This window comes from Notolepis coatsorum, assembly GCF_963971535.1.
Source record: "Notolepis coatsorum genome assembly, chromosome: 19".
NCBI lineage: Eukaryota > Metazoa > Chordata > Actinopteri > Aulopiformes > Paralepididae > Notolepis > Notolepis coatsorum.
The window spans coordinates 87895897-87911838 of record NC_140183.1 but is presented as its reverse complement, the minus strand read 5'-3'; the positions used below and the strand labels follow the sequence as shown (position 1 = coordinate 87911838).

The window sequence follows — 15942 nt, the reverse complement described above, 5'->3', positions numbered from 1 at the left end:
CTCTGCTCTTGCACTTGCTCACATTGACAACAAAGGCACAAGGTAAATACATTACTGCCATCTTCTGGAAGTAGCTTGCAAAGACAAGTCAAAACAAGTGTGAATGAATGAATGAATGAAAACTTTATTTAACAGATTGCAGAATGGGTACAATACAGTACGGCTCAATACATACAATTGTTAAGGGGATGCAGACCTGAGAAAGACGTTTGTCTTGTTTCCATCAGGGTCCCCCATTTTCAATTCATATAGACATATATGACATACATGACATACAGATAGTCAGTACTGCTACATCTATACATTTATGACATACCAGATTTGCAAATACAGTACTGTTTGTGATACAGAAGGAGTCAAGAAAAGGGAGTATATACATTTGACGTAGAAACTGTACATTGGAGGAGGTTGGGTGGGGGGGGTTGGGTACATTGGGATATTGACAACCATACTGGGTAATTTACATTGGAGGTGGTTGGGGGGGGGGGGGGGGGGGGGGGGGCGGGGGGCACACTGTATAAACAAGTAACACTGTACATTGAGGGGGGGGGAGGAGGAGACACTGTACAAACAAACACAATTGTACATTGAACTATTGACAAAACCATACTAGGTAAATGACTGTACATTGGAGGGGGTTGGGTTAGGATAATTACAGGGGCCAGTGTTGAATTGCAGTCTCCCGTAGGTGTCCCTTGAGAGAGGTTTTGAAAGTGGGTAGTGATCCACATTCCTTTACAGCTTTGGGTAGGGCGTTCCACATTGATGTGGCATAATTGCGAAACGTGTTTAGTCCCTTATTTGAGCCGAATCTGGGTTTAACATGATTTGTGGAGCTCCCTCTGGTGTTGTGATCGTGGTATTCACTGACCTTTGGGAAGTATTTTGACATGTACATGGGTACCTTGGTCGTGTAGTGTATCTTGTAGACCAGGCCCATTGCAAGTTGTTGTACTCTGTCGTCTACTCTAAGCCATCCTAGGTTGTCAAAGTGGGCAGGGGTGAGGTTCTAGGAGTAAGGTCAAGCAGTAGTCTGACCAGTTTGTTTTGAGATGTTTGTAATTTTGTTTTTAGCGCCTTTGAGGTGCTTTGGTACCATGAGGTGCAAGCATAGTCGTAGTACCCCTGAATGCGTGCTCCTGCCAGAGTCTTCAGGGTGTTCTTGTTTACCAGAGAGGAGATCCGGTACAAGAATCGAGTTCGTTGGTTGACTTTTTTTATTACATTGGATGCCATTTTGTCACAGGAGAGATTAGCCTCTAGGATGGAAACCAGGTAGGTAATTTCATCTTTCCTTGTGACAATATTGTCACCCACTGTAACTGAGAAGCCGTCGGTCTTGCTGAGTTTGTTATTTGAACCGAAGAGAATGGACTCTGTTTTGCCCATGTGTAATGATAGTTTGTTATCAGCGAGCCATATGCAGATTCTGCCTAGTTCCGAGCTGAGGGTTTTTTCAACCTGTAACTTGTTCTTGTCAGAGACCAGCAGGGCTGAGTCGTCCGCAAACAGGAACAAGTTGCAGTCACAAGCTGACGACATGTCATTTGCATAAATTAGGAACAGTAGCGGTCCTAGTATGCTTCCTTGTGGAACACCACAGCTCACTGTGAGGGGGGGGGATAGGGTACCGTTTACCTCCACCATCTGTTCCCTCCCCTCAAGGTAGGATTGCATCCAGCTCACTGATAGACTATCAAAACCAATTGCTTTTAGCTTGTCAATCAGAATGGAGTGATTGACCGTGTCAAAGGCCTTTTGTAGGTCCAGCATGACCATGCCGCAGTATTTGCCTGCGTCCACCTCTTGTTTGATGTGGTCATTCAAATAGAGAAGGCATGTGTCAGTGGAGTGGGATGTTCTGAAGCCAGATTGGAATTCGTAGATTATATTTTTTTCCGCTAGGTACTTTTCGACCTGTTCGTAGACTATTTTTTCCATGACTTTCGAGATGGAGGTGAGAATAGAAACAGGGCGGTAGTTGCCTGGGTCTAATTTGCTGCCCTTTTTGTGCAGAGGGGTCACCCTCGCAATTTTGAAGTCCTTGGGGACGTGTCCCTGTTTTATGGAGAGGTTTATTATGTGTGTGATGATTGGTGTGATGGCGGCTGCTGAGTCTCTGAGGAATTTGGAGGGGATGTTGTCATGGCCAGTGGCCTTGTTAGGTTGGAGGGCGCTCAGTTTATTGAGTACCTCATCTGTTGTTACCATTTCCAGCTTGAAGTCGTCCTTGCGGACCCCTAGGTTTTTGTAGTAAGCTACTATGTGTTCTACCCCATAAAGCCCTGAGTGGGAGGGTAGTTTGTTTACCAGTGTTGTGGCTATGTTTGTGAAGAAAATGTTTAAGTAATTGGCTACATCCAGCTTGTCTGTGATGAGCGTGTTGTCCGTTTTTATGTTTATGTTTGAGAATCTGGTTTTAAGTTTTTTACTGCATCCTAGTTGATTATTGAGTAATTTCCAAAGTTCACGTGGTTTGTTTTTGTTTTCCTCAGTTTTGTCATTGATGAAATTCTTTTTTGCAGTTTTGATCATGGAGTTTACGTCGTTTCTTAGTCTGTTTCTTTCTAGTTTGAGTTCAGTCACGTGGGCTTGGAGTTCACTGCTCGTGCTTTTAGTAAGCTTTGACTGACTTTTACGAAACTCAGAGCATTTTTTGTCTCTGGTTTTCATAGCGGCCAGTATTTCGGAGTGCATCCACGGCTCAGCGCGATTTTTTACCCTGGTGGTTCTTAGGGGGGCCATGTCGTTTAGTATTGCTGAGAATTTGGTTTTGAAACCAAGCCATGTTTCGTCAACCAGTGTACCATTGAGTTCATCTGACCAGTCCAGACTCTCCAGTTCAAGGTTGAAGGCCTCGCTAGAGTAGGTTTTGAGGTCTCTAGATGTGACTGTTTTGTGGCAGCCAGCCTTTAAAATGAAGTCATTTTAATTCACGTCATTTTAATCAATATGTCTACATTTAACTCAAATACAATGAGATTTATTTTTTAAAGTCAGCTTTATGACAATAAAATAGTTATATTTTAATAAATACTGTTTGCTTTTACTCTATTTACATACACAACGTCATCCACCCAGGATAACTAGACACATGGTGATTATTATATATACAATAACTTAAATCTGCCCATGGATGTTTCTGTCTATGTCTCTTCCTGTGGACTAGTTTGGCCTTTGACCTCCGCAGATCCCAGGCTGTCTGCCACAGGGACAGCGGGTCCGGGAGGTTTGTCACTAGAAAACAGAGAGACCACAGATATAGTATATTATTATGTTACTGCCACCATTCCTTTGTGAGAACAGCATTTGACCTGTTTTTGTTTCACATGTCTCACCTCTCTCCATCTTTCTCTGTATACGCAGTCTGTGAAAAGAGTAAACAAATAAATTAAAAAAGATCATTATGCTCGATGCTTTTCAACAAACATTTATTTTATCAAAGAGAGTCAATAAATGAGGTATGATGGTTTTACCTTAGGCTTCTGTGTTACTATCCCTCCTATTTTCCTAGGTACGCTGAGAGTGTCAAACGAGTGGCTCCGCACGCGGATGGCCCTCTGATGAGAGTGATTCACCGAACAAACAAAAAGAAAAGTCGCATCATCATTATATGAAGTGAAGTAAACAAGTGGAGGCACGGAGGATGAATGAATGAATGAATGATTTTATTTAACAGATTGCAGAACGGGTACAATACAGTACGGCTCAATACACACAATTGTTAAGGGGATGCAGACCAGAGAAAGACTTTCGTCTTGTTTACATCAGGATCCCCCATTTTCAATTCATACACAGTAAATTCCGCAGAGTAAATTTTACTCAAACTGAAATAGTAAAATTTAGTAAATTTTACTATTTCAGTTTGAGTAAAATTTACTCTGCGAAATTTACTGTGTAGTGACATTTATGACATACACAACATACATGACATTTATGGCATAGGGACATACATGACATACAGGTATTTAGTACTGTTACATTTGTGACATATACGATATGCAAATATACAGTACTGTTACCCATAGATCCTGACAGAGTATATACATATGATGGGGAGGGGACTGTACATTAGGAGGGGGTTGATTGATTGATTGACAACTTTATTAACAGATTGCAGAATGGGTACAGTACAGTACAGCTCAATACATACAATTGTTAAGGGGATGCAGACCAGAGAAAGACTTTTGTCTTGTTTACATCAGGGTCCCCCATTTTCAATTCATCGTAAATGGGTGGGTGGTGGGTGGGAGAGAAATATACATACGGTGGGGAGGAGACTGTCTATTAGGAGGGGGTGGGGGTGGGGGGGGGTTTGGACATTTACGGTGGCCAGTTTCGAATTGCAGCCTCCCGTAGGTACTCTTTAAGAGCGGTTTTGAATGTGGGTAGGGATTCACATTCCTTTACAGCTTTGGGTAGGGCGTTCCACATTGATGTGGCATAATTGCGAAACGCAGAGGGCATTCTGAAACTCCAAAAGTAAAGGATGCCTGAGATGATTCACCTTAAAGTTTTCAATGAAGCCTCCGCTGCCCTCCGACACACCCCTCACCCCCTCCGACACACCCCTCACCCCCTCCGACACACCCCTCACCCCCTCGGAGGAGGGAGAGGCAGACGGCGGTGGTTCGCCCGTCATGCACTGGGAACGGGTGGAGAGTTCAGCCTGCAGGCCCTCCAGCAGTGATGAACGTGTGCGCAACTTAATAAGAGAGAGAGAGAGAGAGAGAGAGACAGACGGAGAGACAGACGGAGAGACAGGAGAAGGAACAGGAAGGAGGAAATTGGAAGATAGGTTGGACACAAGGAATTTTATCTAAGTCAACACTACATACTGTAGAATTACAGAACAGTTTGGGTGCTATATATATATATATATATATATATATATATATATATGCCTTACCTCCAGCCTGCTGAACCTCTCAGCCTTGTAGCAGGAGATCTCCGCATTGATAAGCTTGCTCAAGAGGAACTCTCTCAAGAGCAAACTCTGAAACACATGACAGAAAGAACAACGAGTGATTTAAAGGAACACGCCAACATTTTGGGAAATTGGCCTACTGTCTTCTCCAGAGAGAGACAAGAAGATAGATACCAGTTTCCTCTCTGTGAGTTCAGTAGAAAGCTATCTGGCTGCATGTTAGCCTAGCTTAGCACAATGAATGGAAGCGGACATGACCGGTTAGCCTTCGGGAGAGGTGTTAGTTGGACAATGCCTAGGCTAACCGGTCATGTCCGCTTCCATTCATTGTGCTACCATTACAACTCCTAATCACAAATTTTTTTGCGGATTTCTATGAAATTTGGACATGTACTATACAAGACGTCATACAATTTTTTTTACCAATATACTTTTGGATATTGCAACTACTACACAAAAACGTGAGTACACAAGTTCAAGTTCAACTCAAGTTCAGACCTATGTTACTCTATTTCATTAGCACTGAAAGTGAATTTTCTTTATTGTATCAGAATGTTATCTTTCAAAAGAGACCAGGCTCATGCATGTGCTATAAGTATAAAGTATAGTATTTTGGTTTGCAAAGAAAGTATGCAGTCCTCAAGTTCAAGTTTAAAAATAGCCACTTTTCTGGGCGCCAGTTAAGAGGTTAAGAGGCACGTTCTTCTTCTTTTCTTTGGTGTGCTGAGAATAACACCAACATAGGCGAATAAGTTCTTGTTCTTATATCTTACATCTGTGAAGATGGGAGGATCTGGTAGCATGGGACCAAAAGGCGGAACATCCTCCCTAGCTGTGACAGACACCTGGGAAACAGGATGGAAGGGACAGAGGCGTGACCACTTGGAATGTAAAGTTCAGTAATAATCAGTAATCCCAACATGACATATCAATGATTCTGTTTCTATGTCACCTAGTGTTGCTACACATGAGAGATCTCAGACACAGGACAGATGGCTAGGCTATATTGTTTTTTATAGAACAGGACTCCCCCCCCCCCCCCCCCCCCTCAATCACCTGGTATACTCCTCCTCTTCCTCCTCCTTGTTTTTCCGCCTCCCCTCTCTGGAGCCGCCGGACGACCAGGAAACAGTGCAGGAAGTGGGAGCTGATCACATCGGACAGAAACGGGGTGCGGCCCTCCTGGTAGACCAACGCTACGATGTCATTACCAATGTGTCTTTTCCTCTGTAGCTGTGTGGGGTAATGAGAGGTAGAGAGAGCGAGAGAAATAAAGGTCATTCAGTCAGCGACTCAGATCAAAATGTTTTCCAAACATCACTGAGCCACAGTAAGGGAAATAGTCAAATCATCCACTTGGTGGTGAGTGCACTGTCCTGTAAATCAGGGATTCCCACACCCAAATAGATGCGGATTAGGTAGCTAACACAATATTTACTAGGGAATTAATTTAGTTCTTTTAGGTAAATATGATTTAGTGAAACAATTAGGGCTGGGCGATATGAGAGACATTCCTGTCACGTTAATCATCTGAAACCTTATCCGATATATATTTTTTTTGATCCACTTTTTCTCAGATTTTCTATATTTTTCTCCCATCCCAATTTCGTATCATCCAATTCAACCCTCCCCTGTCACGGACGCTGTTTCTTGCCTCCCACAAGCCGGCTGCAATGTGGACTAAGTCATACATAGCACAAGTCCCCTCCGGTACTTGAGGTAACAGCAGTCGCATCTTTTCACCTGCGCAGCTCGATCTCTCAGTGGCGAGGAGTAACGCGTGGGAGGCTCACGCTGCCCCCGACACTTCCTGATTCTACTGCGCAGGCGCACCAACCGACCTGTAGGAGTCGCTGTCCACAACGCCCGATCCCCACCCATCAGTTTCCCACCCTCTAATACGGCCAATGTGTATTAGTACGGACGACCAGCTAAATGAAAGCAAATGTGGAGCGCTGGGCTCGAACTGACGAGCCCAGCGTCTCCAGCATTTCGTGGCGAGCGCCTTGCCCACTACGCCACGTAGCCGCCCAAACCTTATCCGATATATATAAACTGATATCGATATATATATCATAATAATATGTCAACAACGCAAAATCACAACATAAATGTGTGATATCAAACCTAAACTCGGTTATTTTCAAATATTATCCGCTAAGAATATTAAGGTTTTGAAGAAATGTAAGTTAATATGTGGCTGCTATGCTATCATTCATTTAGATGACAGAATTGTCACAACAATATCACAATATCATAAGTTCATCATGATACGATACTGATACAATAAACTATAATAATATTGAATTATTGCCCAGCCCTAGCAACAATAGAGAGAACAGTGAAGAGTAAATAATACATATTCTAATCTCTCACTATGCTTAGTTCTAGTGAATGAAATAGTAATGAAATTCAACTATTCCTTATTTAGCTGGAGACACCCTAGGACCTCCTGAAGGACCCCAGGGGGTCCCTGGACCTCGCTTTGAGAACCACTGTCCTTCGATGGCTTGAGGGTCTAACAGTAGCTGACCTGCTGTGGATCACCCTCTGTGAAAGGCAATTTGGTCGCCACATGGAACATGATTTCTCTCCCGTGGAAGGTAGTGGAGACCGCATCACTTCCTGTCTGACCATGACACACATCCAGACCTCCTCTGAATCTGAGTAACGAGAGTGAAGGTCAGACAGCATCTGATGTGATGACAGACATGGCCAGACCTCGTCATCATCAACCTTTAATTATTCGCGAAAAGACAATGGAGGTCGGTCACCCTCATTTTCAATGTCGTCGAGACTTTACAGACATTTGAATGCATTTTGCATATTTCTACAATATAACAATAATAAATATTAATAACTATCTACACAGTATATAGTACTTTTCACACATGGACCGCAGTCCAGAGTGCACCACAGCAATTAGTATAACATTAACATAGGCATAAAATCAGCACACAAATTGACAGAATAAAAAAAAACACTGCATAAATTGCAGACATAAGAATAGGTATAAAAGACAATAAAAGTAGTGCAATGTAAACGTGCAGGCTTAAGAATAGGCATAAAATAAGTACAATGTCGCTCGAAGGCATGTGAACCCCCATGCTGTACATTACCCCGTAAAGCCCCGCAGTTGAACCGTCTCTCCCAAAATAGACAGGAACTCTTGAAACTCTTCACTTTCCTCGTTGTTGCAGAGTATTTCCTCCTCAGTAAACTAAAGGAGAGGGAGAGCGTCTCTGAGACAGAATCAGCATATCTACTGCCATATTTACGTAAAAAGGAAAACTTTAGAGAAACAAATAAAATTGCCCTGTTTCTTACCTGTCCCTCCCTCTGATACAAGATGCCAAACTTGAAATTGGGAGACACTCTATGCTCATCAAATGCTGTTATGAGTTCTGGAGCCTGAGTGACAGAGAAAGACGGGGGGGGGGGGGGGGGGGGGGGTTCTGTTGAGGGTTTGTCCAAATTGTGTGGTAATTTATGTCAATCATCCAGAGTGGGCGGAGGTAATGTTAAGACCGTACCTTGAGATAACTGACTACATCAAACCTAGGGACACTCACGCTGTCACAGAGCATCTGGAAAAGCGACATCATGGTGGTTTTATGGCCAGCTATCTATTCATCTGAATCATACATTTTGAATTATCTTTTCCCCCCTTCTTTTTCCGTTTTTCTCCCATCCCAATGTTAGTTGTTATGCCAATTCCCAATCCCCTTCCTGGTCGTTGCGCACTCTACCCCCTACCGTCGGTCCGGGAGGGCGGAGACTATCACACGCTTCCTCCGACACATGTGTAGCCAGCCCACCGCTTCTTTTCACCTGGCAGCGCGGACTCTCACTGGGAGAGTGTAACCTCTCCCAGATCCTTCCCTTGCTGTGCAGGCGCCCCGACCGAACTGTAGGAGTCGCTGTTTTACAATGACCAGGACCCACCCACGCCGGATTCGATCCCAGTGGCTCTGTGGTGGTAGACAGACGCTTAGTCCGCTGTGCTACCCGGCCGCACCTGAATCATAAATTTTGATCAACTAATAGGCAACAGTACAACAATGAAATGCAGTCACAGAAAATATACTTAATATAGTAGTTATTTTAATGCATGGGCAGCAAAACCACAAGTGGACGCTTTTCAGCACAAAGCCATGAGCGCTTGAATGGACCTGTTATATACTGTAGTAAACAGGTAGGGTTAAGGTTAAGGTTCGCGTTTAAGTTTGTTCATATATTTTTTACCCAGGGTCGGTGCACATTGATCAACATCTTCAGTTTCCACATCAATGTAAATGTGCCAGAGTTAGCTAATTAGCTAGTTTCCATCTGTAGTCCCTGTCTAACATGCATGTCTTCATGGTGTGGGAGGAAACCGGAGTACCCAGAGGAATACACACATCAGTATTACCTCAAAAACGCTGGATTATGATGAGAGATAACTGCCTCTTTGAACTGCTGCGGTCAGGCAAGGGCTACCGGAGTCTCATGGCCAGTACAGAGAGACTCAGAAGGAGCTTCTATCCCCAGGCCATCAGAATGCTCAGTGACTCCATGTAACAACCCATCATCTACACTAATTTCACACACATCCACATGCACACACTCACTTTAAACAAACACTCACCTTAACACTCACTTTAGACACTTTAACACTACATTATATTTATCTATTTATTAAAGAGATTTGCACTACATTCATACCTCATTTGCACCTTACCTTAAAGCTTTGTACCTCATTGTCTGCATTTGTACATCATTGTTTACTCATTGTACTTAGGTTGTACTTTAGATTGTATATTGTATATTCCTCTTTACTTACTTTTTTACTGTATGAAGCACACTCTCAGGGGCTCATACAGAACCAAGCATTTCACCGTAAAGTACATGTATTTTATATGTGACAAATAATAACAACAAACTTGAACTCGAGAGATATCGCAGTAATCACATAATAAATCAAAGTTTCATCAAAAACGTGGTCATTTTAGGATTTATTATTTGTTCTGGGTACTATTACTGTTCTGAAGGTCCATATTAACACTGAAAGTCTGCGTTTATTATTTTGTATAACTTGTATATTGTTTATAAACTTTATATATATAAGATATATATCCAACGCCATCCGTTTGCATAATAGTATTCTTCGCTCGCCTCATTGGGTCACGCCCTTGACATTGGAGGCGCCAGTGACGAGCCCCCCAGACATGGTTCTAGACATGTTCAGACAAGTTCAGACTTGCCCATAGCAGGCGCATTGATTCCGGACAGGTAAATCGGCTGAGCCCCATAGGGATCGGTCTGAGTATATATATTGTAGATGGTGCAAGCAGCCGCGAGTCGGCAGTATCAGAACAGGAGAAGCAGCAGAGCGAGAGCGTGATACGTCCGGTACAGTTGTACACAGACCTACCAGCAGTGTATCGTTACAGATAGCTAGTAGCTACTTAGATACGACTATAATATTGTAGAGCTATTATTGGCGCAGTATAGTGACTTGTGTAAGCGAAGTAACGTGGAGAAACGTATAGTTAAACCCAGCGGCGTTTTGGATCTAACTACTCATTGAAGACCGTCTGCGGGTTAACTTCCAGTACAAACGAAGCTAGCTAGTTACCATCTATGCCAACGGGCTTTTGGATTAATAGCTATTAACCCTGCCATCGGGCGCTAGGATTACAAGGACCGGTTCCGTACGGTTCTTCCAGCGACGACAGGATTATCCGACCGGTCTACAATTCCTCCGGAGCTTGGAGCTCCAGAGGGAAACCATCGTCTCCAGCTACCCTTGCTTTTCCCCGTATCGCCTCGTTTCTTCTCACTCCCTGCAGAGCTCCGGTCGAGTATCCGTAACCTAGGAACTATTCATTACCGCTGACTTTGATACTCTGACATTCTATTATTAAAGGAGAACCGTGATAATTCAGATGTTGCTATGATGATTAAAATGCTTATAAACCAGGTATCCTTGTCCCCGTGCCGTCAATTGAGTGTCCGCCATTTTGTCTAACTATACTGTCTGGCTATTAATATTCTTTAGTAGTGGTTTAATCTAAACAATCTTTAATACAGTCCGGGTTGTGTAGCCCCTTAGCTACAATTACTCCGATATTTCTCTCATCATAGTCCAATGTTTTTGAGGTAGTCCTGATTTTGATTATTTATGCATTTCATTGAAGGCCAGGAAATTAACGTCAGTGTTGTTGTACATGAATGCTGTGTGCTGTTTGCTGTTTTGCTGCACATGCATTAAAAATGACTACCATGAAGGTCATTGAGTGCTGGTAGTTCCTTTGATTCTTGTATTTATCAAGATTGTACACCCAGTAAGAGGAAAGTGTGCTCGCACCCACCTTCATCTAAAGTAACACTTGGTAAACACATGAAAAACATGTTTTTGATACCTTGGCTAGGTCAATAGCAGAGGGAATGCTGGGGAAAAGGGAGACTGAGAAAACTCCATGCATAGAGCATTCTTTCATTCTGCGAAAGAGAGATGACAAACAGAATTTTGAAGTAGCTTCCGTATAGAGGCCTATTAAAATGCCTCTGGTAGCTGCAGCTTATGTTTTTTGTCTATGCATTGGGAGTGGCTCTAGTTCAGGGGTGGCCAACCAGTCAGAGACGAGCCACAAAAATTACTGTGGTACCACAAAGAGCCACACCATATACCAGCGTTTCTCAACCTTTTTTTTCAGTCACGGCACCCTTCATGTGTTTATAGGTCTCACCCTCTGGCCTCTGAAGTTGCTAATGTCTTTTTTATTTGGGCCTCACAGGGTTAAAAGTACCCTGTGAGACCCATGGTTGCAAAATTACAAAACCTTTAGCCATTTAAAAAAAAGAATGTTTATTTAAAAAATGTTAAGCACATGTATAGTCAATTGGTCCTGTTGTTCAGCCTCACAATGCTATTTGATAGTAAACGTGTTTATATGTCCCACCCTCTGGCCTCTGAAGTTGCTAATGTCTTTTTAATTTGGGCCTCACAGGGTTAACCTCTTAACACTTTGGCGACCACAGTCTTGCGCCGATTTATAGGCCAGAGGACAGAGGTTTGTTTACAAACCGATGTACTTTCTAAGAGCTATATAATTTATAGTATTGCTATCTGTCCATTCTCATTGTCACTTGAGTGCATTAACCGTGCCTTCATAGTGGCTTAAAGAAAATAAAAATCCATCAGTTGGTTGTCATTTTATAGCGTCGTGAATATAAGGTTTATCGCACTTTTCGTCTTGTCTTTTTTCCCGGGAGCTAGATAATAGGCTAAACGTTGGCGCCGTTATATCAAACGCCATTTCTGCTGTATATATACAAATGAAATAAAACAAACTGCGTAGCATCCGGACTATTACAGAGCACCTATGGATGAAATGGGGGCGGCGGGGAACGCCGATTAGTATTATTGATTAGCAATACAGTGTGCGTTCAGGTAGCCAATGTCACTGATCGATCACGTTAGGTTTTAAAACAATGTCCAGGCAATCCAGCTGTAATTTGGGGGAATAGTATCCTACCGTCAGGCCATGTGATCGCCGGCAGCATTTTGTCATTAGTCATCGGAATCTGGTAGATCGATATGTCCATTGGCTAATCATAAATCCCATTATTCCAGGCTGAAATATGCGTTCGGTAACTGGATCAAAGATGGAGGGTCTTCGTTTGGAACCGAGGCTCATATGATCCGCCCACAGACAGTGAAAAGATTTTTTTTTTCAATCCCCTCAATGATACTGCAGTGGAGCGATGGCGCCCCTAAGCGGATCTGGCCGGTATTGCATGTTTCGAAAATCAAATATGTGGGTAGGTCCTGCATGTCGATCGCGGACGTTAATAGCGTTATAAATATGGAATAAAACAATAACAACTCGCCACGAGTTAACTCGTGGCTCTGGTCCTCAACGGGTGGAATCGAATCACGAGTTAACTCGTGGACGGTCCTTAAAGTGTTAAGCCCGAGATATACAGTAAAAGTGTATATTTTCAGCATTACGTTTGTTTACCAATTATTTTAACTGTTATTAGTGAAATATAAGATTATAGAAATCTAAGGGCATTGAGTCGGAAACCGGCGCATATTGACAGGAGGAAGTGCCACAGCCAAAAGTGAGTGTAGTCTTTTGAAGGAAGAGACTCAGGGCTTTCGAATTTCGAAAAACTACCCTACCCAGCTCACACCAGCCCCTGTCAATCATCTGACTTCTGGATTTACTTTTTTATTTCTCTTATTTTTTGGGATTATCTCCCACAAACCTGAACGTTATTGCCATAAAACAGAACGCAGTTAGTTTCTCTACCTTCCTGTGAACGTCTTGCAAAAAATACGATGTTGCAATACGATGAAAAATGGTGGAGCAATTTACATTATAAAAAAGATGGCAGAATTCAGTACTGTATCTACAAAACCTTCTGTTTAATCATCTTCCCTTTATTCATTTGCTTAGATTTTTCAAGTCTGGTCAATTTTAGCATGGTGTTATTCACAGTCAAAGATAAAAAATGTTTTTAAATAGAATTGATTCTCCTTTGGTTCATTACAATTTACTCAAGCCTAGTAACAGACACACTATTTCTGACACTGATCCATATATATCAGATACCAAGAACATGCAAATGGACCATTTAATTTTTTTTAAATGTTTATTCTACGTCCTTATGGAATGAGTGGCATAAAAAAAAAAAAATGTCAAAAAAAAAGTTTAAAAAAAAGATAAGTTTTTTTTTTTTATGGAAGGAAGAGCCGCACATTGACGGGCAAAGAGCCGCATGCGGCTCATGAGCCGCGGGTTGGCCACCCCTGCTCTAGTTGGTAGTGAAAATGACAATAATAATAACAATAACAATAATAATAACAGTAATAATAATAATAATAATATTATGAATAATACTAATAATAATATGAATAATGATGAGGGTAATCATCTCAACCTTAGTATCACCCGTAGCCTCTTCTCTTCCTCCTCCAAACACACAGAGAGAACCAGGGGTCCTAAGGAGGGGTCTACTGCTGTGAACGAGTGATGATACTGATGGAGAAAAGAAGGGTAAAACATGGCAGCAGCATGGAATATGAAATACTAGTCTGGGTCAAAATATTCCCTGAGGTTTAGCAATACAAAAAATAGTTCAGTAATCAAATAGAACACGGGGTGAATTCATTTCACTGGATAAAGCCTACCGACCCGTGAGTGGAACAACTCATCATAGATTTTGGCCTCGCTGTCTCTCTCCATAATGTCATAGGACTCCAGTCCAAGACTTTGATGGGGGGAGGTGGGACTCGAGTCCCGGAGCTTCTCCAGGGGGGGGTCTATCCAGTAGCCCCCCAGTTCAGGTGGAAGGATGAGGGGCAGGTCACCACCGATCTCTAAAAGCTGAGACTGAAACACAGAGAGAGAGACACGCATGCACGCACGCACGAAATGTTTATTTATGTCCACATGAACAGAAGTACAAGGAGGCCTCATACAAAGGACATAAACAATGCGAGTGCAGTCAGAAAATTATGAAGAACAGTCAGGTACAAGGTGCATGGACGGCAGAATCATGGGAAAAGGTAACAGCGCCTCCTCCAAATTGAGCGGCTTCCTATAATTGCTGATACTGAGCAGTACCTGGCTAACTGCTTTTTGGGGAGACCGGCTATTTGTAGGCCCCTCACAACCAACTTGTGCACATGCCCTAGGCTGCCAAGGATAAAAACTAGGAGTAGCCCAGAGCCGTAGAATTGAGAGTTGCGACACGCTTTGATCTCGCCGACAGTATATCCCGTGGTTCACGGAGCTACCTTTAGTTCCAATTTGGCCTTCCTGTCGACTTGATTTCAGCGGGACAGAACGGCAGAACTATGAATGAATGAATGAATGAAACTACTGTTACAGCAATTTTTGGTACTTATTAACACAATGTGCATTGATCACTGTTGCGTTATATCATTTACATGTCTGCTACTTTAATATTTACATTATATTACTTTATATCACTAGGCGATGACGGCAATTTCGAACGTTACTATGCTAGCTACTGATATATTATTTTACATTAGCCATATCACGGCAGTTGTTAAACACTCAAGCATAATTGTATTAATCAGCCCACATTACAGTTATATGTTGACAACACTTTATATTCAATATATATCATAGCATTTCAGGGGAGTGGCAGAGAGACAGCATTAGTCAGTGTTTCTGTCGACTGAGTGAATATGGAAATGCAGTGAATATCATACCTCAAGCTGTTTACTCTGCATTTCTTAGCATTTACATTTCATACTGTAACCATTGATGTATTATAAAAGCTCTTATAATACATCCATGACTAACTTAAACGCTGTTCATATACTGTATATCTTAGCACATTCTTACCTACCTTTACCGTTTATTCTATTTATATATCATACATAATATGCAAGTAAAATTACACTGCACTGCACCGCTTCTTTTGCACTTCTGGTTCAATGCTAAACTGGATTAAATGTCTTTCGTTGTTTCAGAACTTGTAGTCTAGATTCAACTGTATTGTCATTTGCACAATCTAAATATCAATCATGCCAGATACTACTCAATTAAGCCAAGAAAGAAGTTTGGTCAACAGTACAAAATATACAAGGCAACCAATTGCATTCCACACATTTATTTTTATTATAGGCCTATAATATGTCCAGGTAGAGGCTGGGTAAAGGTCCAGTCTTCCACTCCTGTTGTTCGTAGTGCTAGATTCGGGCCTTGCGGTCACGACTGCTGCTCACACACCTCACACTGGACACGCACGCACGTCATTATAGTGGTTGAAATATATTACAAATATTATCCTAGAAAACAAAACAGGGAGATAGCGAGTTAAGGAGCTGCTCATGCACTCTACAACAACACACATCTTGTAGCTCTTCTCCATCTAACATTTCCATTCCACAGCATGCAAGCGTCCTGCTTCAAGAGGTGTATCATTTGTGTATGTGACAATAAAACTATTTGATTTGAATCTTATTTTGCATATATAAACATAAGATCTCA

The 15942-nt window shown here is 42.2% G+C and overlaps 1 protein-coding gene across 1 annotated transcript in view; it reads right to left on the bottom strand.

Annotated features, from left to right (window-relative positions):
• Nucleotides 1-3146: 3146 nt before the first annotated feature.
• rap1gapl (RAP1 GTPase activating protein-like) overlaps nt 3147-15942 on the bottom strand; it is a gene marked incomplete at both ends in the record, with an annotated part of 29477 nt that continues 16681 nt past the window's right edge. The window contains 14 exons of the mRNA XM_084336767.1: nt 3147-3237; nt 3339-3358; nt 3477-3560; nt 4508-4705; nt 4910-4996; nt 5701-5772; nt 5984-6160; nt 7461-7590; nt 8047-8147; nt 8255-8338; nt 8461-8514; nt 11332-11410; nt 13859-13956; nt 14113-14310. Coding sequence (XP_084192893.1) covers nt 3147-3237; nt 3339-3358; nt 3477-3560; nt 4508-4705; nt 4910-4996; nt 5701-5772; nt 5984-6160; nt 7461-7590; nt 8047-8147; nt 8255-8338; nt 8461-8514; nt 11332-11410; nt 13859-13956; nt 14113-14310 — 1473 coding nt within the window. The remainder of the gene's footprint in view (nt 3238-3338; nt 3359-3476; nt 3561-4507; nt 4706-4909; nt 4997-5700; nt 5773-5983; nt 6161-7460; nt 7591-8046; nt 8148-8254; nt 8339-8460; nt 8515-11331; nt 11411-13858; nt 13957-14112; nt 14311-15942) is intronic.